At 35.5% G+C, this 13320-nt stretch overlaps 1 protein-coding gene across 2 annotated transcripts; it reads right to left on the bottom strand.

Annotated features, from left to right (window-relative positions):
* Positions 1–2399: 2399 nt before the first annotated feature.
* On the bottom strand, positions 2400–11258 carry LOC110811044 (cell division control protein 48 homolog C-like). 2 transcript variants are annotated; one of them, XM_022037404.2, is made up of 10 exons: positions 10039–11255; positions 7119–7735; positions 6430–6582; positions 4727–4843; positions 4478–4582; positions 3640–3705; positions 3460–3524; positions 3168–3369; positions 2827–2964; positions 2400–2723 (listed from the first exon to the last, which is right to left on the bottom strand). In XM_022037404.2, the coding sequence occupies exons 1-10, from the start codon at positions 10934–10936 to the stop codon at positions 2676–2678; spliced, it is 2409 nt and encodes an 802-aa protein (XP_021893096.1). In that variant the 5' UTR covers positions 10937–11255; the 3' UTR covers positions 2400–2675. The 2 variants fall into 2 exon arrangements, with proteins under 2 accessions (XP_021893096.1, XP_021893097.1); XM_022037405.2 differs by lacking the exon at positions 4478–4582 and having other exon boundaries at positions 10039–11258.
* Between the last annotated feature and the right edge of the window lie 2062 nt (positions 11259–13320).

Below are 13320 nucleotides of genomic sequence, written 5' to 3'. Positions count from 1 at the left end.
CTTGTCAGAAAACAACCCTAGGGCCCTCGGGGGGCCAAAAAATCACGGAAAAACGGAGCTTACCGGCGGCGGCGCTCTCGGGTGCAGCGGCTCTCCGGCGAGGTTCGTGTTTTGGTGATTCGGCTCCGGTCAACCTGTAGAGAAAAGAATGGTGATCACGGTGATATAAAAATTGCATCGAACGGAGGCCGGGAAGGGCCTCGTCGGAGGCAAAAACCGAGAGGGGGCGCGGTGGCGCCGCTGGGCTTCGGCCGCGTATTCCGGCCGTTTGGCCGGGATTTCGGCCTCGATTTGGCCATAGGAGGAATCAGCGGGGAAAAACGAGTCGGAGGTATGAAATTTACCTCGATCGGCGGTCGGAAATTTCCCCGGTGCGGCAGCGAGTGGCGGCGGGTGGCGGCGGTCGGCCTCTGGTTCGTCTTCTCCGGCGAGCGGCTGGCGGCTAGGGTTTGTGGTCTGGTGTGGGGGTTCTATTTATAACCCCTTGCCTTTTGATCATAGCCGTTCATTTTGTTTTAATCTGGGCCGTTCGTTTTTGATTGAATCTGGACCGTCCGTGCGTTTGAATCTAGGCCGTCGGATCGCGCGATTGATCTGGGCCGTCGGATCGCACCCACGCGGATCGCCAACGTGGCTCCTTTCGGAGTGACGCGATCTTGCCACGTGGCAGGCCCTGGTTGGCCGGGACTGCTGACCGGGCCTGCTGACGTGGCCCCCTTTTTTTTTTTTTTTTTTTTTTTTTTCTCCTTTCCGGGTGCTACATTATTACTCCCCTCATTAGTTTCTCCAACACGCTCCTCAATCCCCTCCAAAATCTCTGAACCTTGACCGTAGCTTGCCATTCTCTTCTACAACTCTGCCACAGCCAGAAGAAACAGAAGCCTTGACATCTTTTCTAATGCCTGGGTATCTTTTTTCACTGATAATTTCTTTTTTCTCTCTCTTAATTTTTCCATTTTCTTTGATGAAATTTCCTTTTCAATCTTTCTTTTTTCTTCTGTTTATTTTGTTATTTATTATTTCTTTTTTAAAAAACAAAATTGTAATAAGAACAACTACCTCAAACATAAATATTTATATCTCATTTTTTGTCTGGAAAAAATTGAGACATGACATTTAAAGACTAATGGAAGATTTTTAGTTTTTGAGAGAGAAAATTTGTCTTTTTTATTTGAAGATTGAGGTATGATTAAATATTTAAGGTCGTTAAAAAATTATCTTCTTAGAAAATTATCGCTTATGTAATCATTATGATAAATTTTATGTGATATAAGAAAAATTAAAAATAGTAATAAAAAATTTGGCATTGATATACATATATAATCAAATAGTTAAGAGTTAAAAAAACTAAAATGCACATGTTAAACCTATTTTTTTTGTTTTTATGTAATTATTAAATTTTAATTATTTAATATATGAAAATCAGTAATCATAATTTAAAATTTGATGCATAATTTAATCAATTTTCTGATATTTTCAATTCTATGATTATGAATTTATAATAATAAATAAATAATAAAAATACTAATTTGAATTGAATATAAAATTAACTTGTAACTAAAGTACTATTTTTATTAAAATTTTTGTTATGGTTACATTATATTATTATTTTATAAAATTTGAATAAAAATAAAAATTGATGGAATTTAAAACTGAAGAAGCATAATTAAATTTTTAAACAGGTTTACCATGATTGTTAAATATCTACAAAGTTAAACCCGAAATCATATTTAAAAGGGAGTGTATGCAATGTAACGCATGCAAAAAAATGTGCTGATATAAAGTTGGCCTCTAAGCTAAAAGGCCATTGGGGATTGATAAGAACTGATACATTTCACTGTCTAAAAGAAAGCACGAAATAAACTAATGCACAAAATATACATTTTTAGCTAGCTGTATATATATACACACACACAAAGAAGGAAACCTTTATATACATTATTTATATGTATATGTTTAAGTAAGTATATATTTAGTATTGGACCAAAAATGAGGCAACTGATGATGATCTTTGTGTTACATCTGCATGCCTGTGTGTACTGGTGTCAGATTCTACTTGTGATGTTAAATGAGCGTCCACCATGTTGCTCATCACCAAAATTTCAATTCGGTAAGTTCGCTTTCTCTTCTTTAATTCAACAAGATTTCTTGAAACATTTTCATTATAAATTATGTGGTTGTAGTCCTTTATCTGCTCATGAATAAAATTAATTTTGTTTTTGCTTTTGTGTGTGGTTTAGTGTTTTCTTAGGTTGGTTTAAGATGTCTGGATATGCCAAATAACTAGACATTATGGTTTGCTACCACCGTGGTCAGTTATTCCCCTCTTTGACTTAGGGTGATGGTTCAAAAAGTACCAGCACTATAAAGAACAAGATGGTTTGAGAACTCTGGGAATATTTAGAGGAAAAAAGAATTATTTTAAGTAAAAGTTAAAAAAATATGAATATTATTCTCCCTTTGCATCCAAAAGAACAAAAAAAAAAAGTTAAAAAATTGAGTCCCCTAAACGGACATTTCTAATCAGCAACTAGCTTTTACCATATGGTCAGAAATACAAGCTGGATGCTCGATATATCCGCTGTAGTCATCAGACCATCAACAAACTTGCCACATCAACATGGCTTCTTTGTCCTGCATTCCTTCCCTGGTCATTAGCAATTGAAGATTTCTGCTTATGCTGTTTTATACTTCTCTGACAAAGCCTGGTAATAAAGGTTTTGCTGCTTCCCAAATAACAGCCAAAAAGGATAGTGTTACAACTACTTGAATAGACAGAAAGGACCTGATACACTATGCATTTGGCGTTTATAAGGGGAAGTATACCTTCTCACTGACGGATGCTGAGACCTTTTTCAGTGCGAGTTCAAAATGGATCGTTTTGATCATCCATGGAGTTTGATCTGAACAGCTCATACTTGACGTCAGTTTGTCTTCTAGAGCAGCCATTGCAGCTTCATTAATCTAAAGTCATTTTAATAGAAACTGTAAGCCTTTAAAGCCCTCAAACCAAGACTATACACATTGTGCACAGAAGATCCTATGAATTGTAAGTTGATATTGATTCTGTGGACAGAATTTTGAGAAAAGTGAAGCCAAAAGCTCCACTAAAGTTTTCACAAACACTTCCAGAATAACATACAGAGAAGATAAGATTGTAAACAAACCAGTGCAGCAAGATCAGCCCCACTGAAGTTTTGACAAGTCTCCATTCTCCCAATGGCACTCAAATCCACACTGGAATCTATTGGCTTCTTGCGGCCAAGTGCTTTTAAGATCAAACCCCGTTCATCTGGACTAGGTAGTGGAACATAAAGAAGTTTGCCAAACCTACCAGGCCGTAATACAGCACGATCTATCACGTCAATTCTGCAAAACAAGATGCCAACTGGAATAAATAAACAGTACTAGTGACCACCATCAGAACAAATATTAAAGGGAATGGACAATAAACCACACCTATTAGTGGCTCCAATGACAAAAACACCTCGCCGTTGCTCTGCACCATCCAATTCTATGAGTAGCTGCACTTGTAAGCCATGCATTTAGTTAAAACCAAGACGCAATAAATTATTGTGGAGAGTACATAGAGGTAGCCAATAGAGACTGTAAAATAACAGCTACACAAGATTAATTTACCTGGTTCAAAAGCCGCTCAACAACCCATCCCCCTTCTTTCCCACGTTTTGTTGTCAGTGCATCCACCTAAGATAATTATAGAGATGTCAAAACCTCAAAAGTTCAGTAACAATTCATTATCTTTTATCAAACGTCATTCAGTAAGACCCAAAATTTCTCAAGTAACCAAAAGAACCCGACAATTCTAAAAACAAATCAAGAATCGATAATGATTGTTTTGCAAAGAAGAAAACGAGTAATATAAAGAAAGGCATCAAGGGGGTGCAAGCCATGCACAAGATAGAGAGAAGGGTCAGAAGAGAATCAGCCAAAAGGTCAAGAAGCTTCTGCATCTCATTGAGGAGGGGAATGATCATTGTTATAACACTTAAGATCTGAAACCAAAGATATCTAATTTCAAAGGTTAGATGCATAACACTCAAAACCATATTCCTTTCTCCCAACATAATCACAGAAATAGAATGATGCTCTTGGCAGAACTGAGACCATACCCAGCAAGAGCTTTTGAGATAGATCCACTCACCATCCCTGGATGTTCAATAAACTAGATGTTGAATCCTACAGTCTTTCTGCCTCCAGGCACCATAAGAGGAGATGGTCAGGGATTCATAACGAAGAGGGTGTTGATTAACCAAAAGCCAAACTAGAGCAGAGGAGGTCATAGAACTTTCTTATTTTTCTTCCTATTTACAACCTATAAATCACACATAAATGAAAATCTAGGATTCCAAAATGGGAAACTCCCTATAGTTACAACAACAATAGGTGTTGTAATGAAATCCTAGCACCTAATCGAAATGCAAAATAATGATGAAGTATATCAAAATAGAAGACAAACCTCATCAAAGAAGAGTATGCATGGGGAACATGTCCTGGCACGACTGAATAATGTTCGAACTGCTAGCTCGCTCTCTCCAACATATTTATTTAGAAGTTCAGGGCCCTAACCAGTCAATGGAACTTTAGATAATATGAACTAGAGCTTGCAAATTGCATGCAAACGAACAAAAGACAGTTACCGAACACAGAAGACACTTCCCAAAACCATTTAAAAAAATAGAAAGGAAAAGAATGCACTAGTAATTACCTTGATGTGGATGAAATTTGCTCCTGCCTCATTAGCTACGGCCTTGGCAATCAATGTTTTGCCACAGCCTGGTGGACCATAAAGCAAAAATCCTGTCTCCATATCAACTCCGAATTCCTGATATCACAAAGAACTCTAGGATCACATTCATTTTATGGCAGGAATGCTGTCTATCAAGATAAGCAGCAAAAACAAGTGCCAAGAAAGGAAGAGATTACACCTGAAGCCAACAAGATAAAAACTAATATACAAAAGGGAATCAGATGAAATTGCAAAAACTCAAGCTACGACTATAGCTACCAAACAAATTAGCATAAACAAAGTTACAACTATGCTGCAACATCTATATTCCACTAATATATCTCAGTTGTTGAACTAATGTTTGTAAAGTTTTGCCACTGAAATAGACATACTAAAGGAACATCAAGTTTGATCTTTTTACAGTGTCCTGTTAAAATGAGAAAGATTAAGAAAACTGTTGCAAACTGAATGTAGTTATAAAGATAAAATATCCACCATGCTATTGATTCACAGATAAAAAACCTCTTTTCTAATTTTTTTTAAAAATAAGTATCATTATTCACTAGAAGGATGAAAAGAGATCAACTAAAGAACTAGTTTCCCCCAACCAAAACAAAGATAAAACAACAAAATAAAAAGAGGAGAGTCAGTAGAAGTCAATAAAAATAATCAGCCAATCAATGCAGAATAGATTTTTTTTAAAAAAAAAAGACATTTTTAAAGAGCCTATATGACTTAACCCAAAAAGATGCCAAAAAGTCATCCTTCACATATAAGCAATAACGGCAAGAAATCATTCTTGAAATCCTAGAAATTTCTCTCCAACCCAACACCTACAACCAAGAAAATAAAGCCCCTTGTCACAGTAATCTATCTTCTACCCTCCTACCAACACCACAAACTGAAGAAAAAATACAACCTAAATTTAAAGGAGAAACCAAGGAAACACCAAGAGTGCCAAATAAGCAAGTCCATTGTCTCTAAGCCATATCACGATACAAGAAAAGACAACTGTGAGATTCATCAGCTCTAAAACACATTGGACTCAACCCGGGGACAAAACATGATGCAGCCTACGAGCCTAAAGCAAATTATTAGTATTCAGCCTACTTAGAACTGCAATCCAAACAAAAACTTTACCTTTCTAGCAAGTAGAAACTTTCAGAAAGTTTTAGTAAGGATCACTCTAAAAAGAGCATTTAAGGGTGTTAACAAATAACAAATAGATCAAGAACTACTTTACCTGAAGAATCATAGGCCAAATTCATGGTAACGATTTGAAGAAAAAATGACAGAATTGAGAGCCGAATCAAAGAAAAGTAAGAAACCTCCACTGCACGTGCAAGCAAAACTATTTCATACAGGTTTTTCATTCATCAACCAATTTGTTTCTAAAATCAACCTAACTGGAATATGTTAAGATTCCACCAGCTTCAACATTCCAAGTATTAAACCTTTTAATTTATCAAGCAATACTTTCATAAGTAGCCTTGGCAGAACAATAAATTCTTCTCCAATTTTTTTCAGTTCTTGAGGATATGCACTGCCACATCACATCCATTAATGTTCATCATTTTTAGTATTAAAAGCTTGATGAGTGGGCAAACATATCTGCAGACAATGAAAGGGTCAGTGAGTAGGAACCAGGAAGCAGGAACAGGGATAGCAGTTATCAATAATACCATATAGTCCTCCGGAAATTTTATGTGCCTAACAATATATCGATCAAATTCCTGCCTTAGACCGTTAAGCCCACCAACATCTTCCCATTTGACATTAGGTATAGTAGAGAATCCTTCTCTTCTAGAAGATGGTTGCACCATTTTTGCAGCCTCCTGCGAAGAATAAAAAAAACACAGAGAAAAGATGGCAGATGATATCAAATGAAAGCCATGTCAGTGTTAAGAAAAGTAATTTAGTAATTTTACTAAGCAATTTTCAAACGTTAATGAACTGCAAATAAGCAATATATAACGAAAACCAAGCAAATCACCATAAAAGCATCAAATACATAAAGGTCATGCATTTGCAAAATTAGTTATGTGCATTTAATAAAGATGAAAAGACAGGAATTTTATCAATCTTACTTAACAGTCACACTGATACATGCAAATGGTGAAACCATTCATGAATAGACAAGCTTAAACCCTATACATAATTACGAGTATCAGAGATTATTCAAAAACCTCTACTTCCAACATTAGTATGATGAATACGAACCAATTGATGACAAAACAATCTTAAACCCTATGATTATGAGGATAAGGAATTATTTGAAAACCTTTACCTCCAACAGCTATGTGATAAAATGAAAGGTATATAAAAAATCTTTTTGTCTAGAGAAAATTTTGAATAACATAGATTAGACTACCTCAAAATCAGCCAATGAGATAGTTAGCTTCTCCATCTCTTCAGGCAACCATGGCTGTCTCCACCACTCATCGTTATGTTCCTCATCTATAGAATCTCTTGAAAGCTCAGACTTCCTTGTATCAATGATTCTCTTCATTGCAAGATTACCAGCCTTGTTAGCAAGAGCAGCCAAATCGGCTCCAACAAATCCTGGTGTCAACCTGGCTATTTTCACAAGATCGAAAGAACACTCTAATCTAAGGTTGCGTGTCAGCACAGAGAGAATCTCAACTCTTGCAATCTCATCCGGAACACCTAGAACAATCTCACGGTCAAATCTTCCAGGCCTTCTTAATGCAGGGTCAACAACATCAGGTCTATTAGTAGCCCCAATCACAAGGACATAGCCAGGTAAAGAATCAGACTTTGCTGTGTTTGGATCTTTATCCCTTGGTAGACCAAGTCTATGAGATTCATCCATACAAGTTATCAATTGTGTTACAATTCGTCTCTCCATCTCCCTCTGTAGATTTTCTCTCTTGGAAGCAATTGCATCAATCTCATCAATAAATACAATAGACGGTGCAGTCCTGTATGCCTTGGAGAAGAGCTCTCTAACATTTTCTTCTGATGCACCTAAAAAATTTCACAACATTGACCAGAAATAACTATGTATATTTTTTGGGAACCAAATAGACAAGAATATAGTTCTATTAAGGTGACAACATAACTTCATAAATAGCTTCCTGTTATCAGGTATTGCAGGACCCCAACCAAAAGCTTAAAGAAATGGTTGTGCTGAACCAGCCACAAACAAGCAGCAACTAGCTTTTAAAATGGATAAAGGCAAACCCATCAGAAAACAAACAAAATCAAGGGTATAAAAAGGTCTATTAGGAAAGATTATTTTAGTAAAATCCTCAAGAGTGCTTAGCCTCAATATAAATTAAAAGAGCTTCTAGCTTCATAATAGGAAAAGAGAAATGTCATTCCGTATAAATAGCTAAACAATAACAAGAAAAACATCATGTCCTAACAGCTTTACGAAAAGGGATTTTTTTTCGGCTACATGAAAAGTTGCTCATGGCAACACTTGAAAACTCTCAATATTTAAGTGAGTTAAGAAGGTATCAGCCAACTCTTTTATCTAAAGAAAGGTAGTAGGAAATCTACTAAAGCTCTATTTGACATATTAACCTGGATATTTAATTGGCAACTTGTTAACTTGACATCCTAGGACTCTCACATTTCCCCAAAAGCAACTAGCAGACTTTTCCGAGTAGACTTAATGCCAGAAAACACCTCAAGGCATACAAGCAAGCATCTGAGGTTACACAATTTGTCCCAATTTCACCTGCAAAACAGAAGAGAATTATCGGCAAAAAGTAAGTGAAATACCACTTTTCTTCTCCCACCCTCCCAATATTCAGTCTTGGATCAAGTACGAATCTCTAGCCTACATCAGTGCTTTATTAAAAGCCTCCATAATCCCTTAAAAGAGTGTACGAAATTAGTCTGCCATCATTGATCAAAACTACAAATGTGGAAGAGATTATACATCTTAAAAATATATTTCTTCCATATTGTGAGGAATCTAAAAGATGCTCAAAGAAAAACCAAGCCACTTGTTTGTAGTTGTTTACATGTTCAACATCCCAACTTATACATCAAACCCATTCCCCTCAAGTGGACGATTGAATTTACTCCCTCTTTGGCAATCAATGGGGCATCTAAAGAGTAACAGCCTTCAAAAAAGTCTATCGGGCTTCCCAACAATTGATCTGACCACCCTTTTAGCCTTAATGCAAGCACCTTGCCTATTAGTTAGAAACTACTCACTAGGCTAATTGGCCTCTAGTCCTTTATATTGTCAACATCCTCAATATTTAGAAGGTAGAGTTCAAGGAATCAACAAACTTTCTGAAGTCAAAGAATTCATCAAATAGCCCACAAAGAACACAGCAGACAAGATTCCAATTTTTTTGGAGAAAAACCATAGAGAAACCATATGGTCGGGTGGCTTTATCCCCATCACATAGGACAAGTAGGACTTGAGACCAAATTGATGTAGCACATGTAAGTTCTGAAGCAAAATTGATGTAGGACAAGTACAGTTTGGAAACAACTTATCAAAATACTATAGAGTTAGAGGAAACTAAAGTAAGATAACAAAAGAACAGGACAAATGACAAACATAAGAGCAGGAACTAAGATAAGGAAATATAGAGAGATTATCTCAAAAAAAAAAAGGAAATATAGAGAGATAAATAGTACTTGCTAGAAAACAAAAATGGATCAGAACAGAGAACACAAAGGTAATGAGGAACTTAACCCTGGAAGTATTCTTTAGTTCATCTTTGTCTCCTATTGTCTAGGTTAGCAGCGGTTATTATGAACTAATTACAAACCTAATCACAATCAACAAGTAACATATCTCAATAGTAAAGATCAGTTAAATTCAAAACCTACTAAAACTAACTACAATTTATGAGTAGCCTATATAATTCAGATTTAATAATAATTAAAAAAATATTTTCTACAGCCAAAATATTTCATTCTGCATCAGAAGTCCAACTCCTGTAAGATGAACCAATAGGAGGTTGCATTGTAGAGAGATTGATCTAATGATGAAAAGAAGCCATAGAATTACATCCCCGGATTGGGTGGAAACTCACAAGTAATAAACAAACTTCTCAGCACTGATTTTAAGCATGAATTCATTTCTGATATTCTTGACATTTTTATTTGTGATTTTTTTCCTTTTAGAAAGCAATACTTTCTACTGATCTATAGTATAACAACAGCAAAAGGAATGTTTTCAGTTTGCATCATTACCTTTCAAATATTCCTAGTACAAACTTAAAAAGTGTAATACAAGTCTATAAAGCAGCAAGTCGAAGAAAAATCTTAATTGGGTGAAAAGCAGAGACGCTGCATACCAGAGACACCAGAGACAACCTCAGTAGCAGAAATCTGGTAGAAGGGGACGCCAGTCTCGTTCGCAATGGCATTAGCCAGTTTGGTCTTGCCGCATCCAGGTGGGCCATGCAGCAGAATTCCAGCAATGGGTCTCACACCCAGCCACTGCGGCAACTGCGGATGGTGGAGCGGAATTATGACTTCCATCATCAGCTCCTCCAACACGCTCCTCAATCCCCCCAAGTCGCTGAATCTTGGCCCTCTCTTTCCGGTCCCTTCCAGAACTCTGCCACAACCAGAAGAAACAGAAGCCTTGGCATCTTTTTTTATGCTTGGGTTCATATCCATCTTGATTTTCATCTTTTCACTGGCTATCTCGACTTCTACATTCTTCTCTTCAGCAGTGGGCTTTGGTTTCTTGTTGGAAGCGGAGTAATTAGCCCGTAGCATGGACTTGGTGAGGTCGAACTGGGGTTCCAATTTCTGCCCATAGACAGCATCCTCCGACGTGGAAACAGACCCATCTTCTTCATCAGATGATGCGTCCCGACAAGCATGAGCTCGTCTCCTTTGGAGGTGCAAATTCTCGAGGTTCTGCAACCTATGTTCACTCTCAAGGGCCCTACTTCGTTTCTTGCGAGAAAGGTCTACTTGCTCATCGCCATCATCATCGTCGTCGTCACCCTCATGGTCTTGCCGTTGGAAGATAAAAGGGGTATTCCTGGACTGAAGGATTTGCTCAACCCGTCGTTTCAACGGCAGGTGCTTAAGACGAGCATACTCGGAGAAATTAGAGCGGAGATATTCCACCACTTCGTCAGAGGTTGAATATTTATGCTTGCACGAATCGATTCGAAGATTCAAGATTTTGGGGCTAACCACCGACGACCTTGAACTGCTCCCAGTTTTCTTTCCCATCGTCGTATCTCCCGCAGGTTTCTGCTAACCTCTCTAACAGTTCCCTAAATGTTTCAATTTGAACCAGAAAATCCCCTATTTTGTTTAGAGCTCTCCCCTTTTCGGCCTCTATATCTTACTCTGACCTGGTTCTTCTTTCAAACTCGCCCCTTGACCTTCACTAAAAGGTTGTCTCCTTGTCTTATCTTCTTCGCTGCTCTGTTGCCTTGTTGTTTCTTCTGCTTCTCCTGATAGACGTGCCGTTGTCTTCCTGTCTCATTGCCTCGCCGCTTTGCTCTTTTGGCTGTGGAGAAGCGGAGTGAAGGAAGAAACATGCTGCGTTTTCTTTTGTAGTTCCTCCTAGGGAAAAGAAGGGAGGCTCCCAGAACGGCAACGTTTTGGAGAGTCTAACTATTGGGTCAGCTTCGACTTGATGGCTGGGTGAATGTTTGGGTCAACGTAATAATATTTGAAAATAATGGAAGATTTTAGTTGCTGGAAATCTATAGTCATTTATTATACTATAATAATTAATGGCAAATTACAATTTTCGTTATTAGTGTAGTATTAACGCTGATGTTATTGTTTTGTGAAGAATAATAATATTCATCATAATATATATTTATTGGTATAAAATATTTAAGGTCACTAAAAATTTGTCACTGTAAAGCGTAATGTGACATAAAATGAATAAATAAATAAGCAGTAATAACAGCATATATATATATATATATATAAATATAACATTTTGAAATTGCCACAAAAATATTACATATTTTTTTTTTGTATAAAAAAACCTATCACAACAACAATTTATCTGGTAATAAATAAATAAATAAAATCAGCATTGAAAATTACGCACCAAATTGTTGAGAATTGTTCACAAGGTTGAGGCATCAAAAAATGAAAATACCAATTTTTCTCAATTTTAATTAACAAACTCATAAGTCTTTAAAATACATATATATATATATCTTTATTTTTTATTTATTTTTCTTCCATCTTCTTTTATTTAATTTGCTTACAGTAAATAATCACATAATTAATTTTTTTAGTGATCATTATTAATTTGGCAATTGTCCTTTATGAATTTATAACTTCTCTTTAAAAAAAAAAAAAATTATTTTGGTTTTGATTTAGAGACAAAAGGAAGAGGGGAAAAAGAAGCTTAAGAGATGGGAGGAATGTGGTTTTGAAAAGCAAACAAAAATAGAGAGACAAACTTTAATTTCAAAGGGTTGTGAGGAAAAAATGAAGGATAAGAGAGTTATGGTATTGAGCTTGAGAAATCGAGAATTTTGACAGAAGATGAGAATATATATATATACATTAGCAAGAAGAAGACAAAAGGGAAATAATAGAGAAACAACAAAGAAAGAGAGGGAGGGAAGACAAATAGAGAAGGAAAATAGAAAAATGAAGAGAAAGAGAGAGTGGAGGGAGCTTGAGAAGGGGAACAAGTTGCAACCAAACCAAAAAACAAAAAAAAAAAAAAAAAGTAAAGAATGAGAAAACAATAAGAATATAAAATGAGTATTATAGTTGAGGAGATTATCCCTCTTAATTTTTTTACTCACTCACTTTTTCTCATTTTTCTTTTTATTTTTTTTACTTTCTTTTGGATAATAAAAAATAATAAAAGTAAAATCCAAACATAAGTAGAATAAAGATTTTATATTTATTTTTGTTAATTCTTGTACTAGACAAACTTAACATATAATATTTAAATATAATACTTTTATTTTATTTATGATTTCTGTATAGAAATAAGATTTGAAAATAATAAAATAGTTGTTTATTACGCTACAAATGTTGAAGTTTTAGTGATGAGCAAATAGTGACAATTAAACTTTTTTGTTACTATTGTGGTATATTTGTAATTTATATTATTATTGTTGAATTATTTTGTGAAAAGTGATATTATTTATTACTGTTGTTCATAAATATTGTGTGTTTCTTAAAATTTTCTGGATAATATAGTACGTGTTCCTTGCTACCTCATTTTGTATTGTTGAAATGACCTTCATTCTTTTGATGATACAACTTAGTTGTGGATATGATTTGTGATCTAAAAATTAAAGTTAATTATGCTGAAGAAAAAAAATTAATATTAAGTATACTTATGTAAACACATATGTCATGGATATTAAATATGTGTCAACACATATACCTAAGTCTTGTGTTTGTTTCATTTAAGCCCAAAATGGCTTGCATTTTGGCAGGTTAAGGTGTGATTAGTAAACTTGTGGTTATATAAAATAAAAAGCCAACTATCTATATGAGTCAAAAATAATTTTAAAATTAAATGAACATAAGGAGGTCAAAATAAATAAACATGCATAATTTGTGGAGTACAATCATTCTTTTATTTAATCAATTATTTTTTGGTAACGACATTAGAGTTC

The sequence above is a fragment of the Carica papaya genome, chromosome 5 (genome assembly GCF_054855325.1).
Source record: "Carica papaya isolate Zhongbai chromosome 5, ASM5485532v1, whole genome shotgun sequence".
Taxonomy (NCBI): domain Eukaryota; kingdom Viridiplantae; phylum Streptophyta; class Magnoliopsida; order Brassicales; family Caricaceae; genus Carica; species Carica papaya.
Note: the sequence above shows the minus strand (reverse complement) of the source record. Positions and strands in the feature narration are given on the sequence as shown.

What these genes read in the sequence shown, in the direction of transcription:
- LOC110811044 (XM_022037404.2), bottom strand. Translation starts at nt 10,936, where the DNA reads ATGGGAAAGAAAACTGGGAGCAGTTCAAGGTCGTCGGTGGTTAGCCCC. An exon ending in TCTCATTGGCTGATTTTGAG is followed by an intron (nt 6,583 to 7,118) that starts GTAGTCTAATCT and finishes TATTCTTCGCAG; the next exon opens with GAGGCTGCAAAAATGGTGCA. An exon ending in GCATACTCTTCTTTGATGAG is followed by an intron (nt 3,706 to 4,477) that starts GTTTGTCTTCTA and finishes TAATTATCTTAG; the next exon opens with GTGGATGCACTGACAACAAA.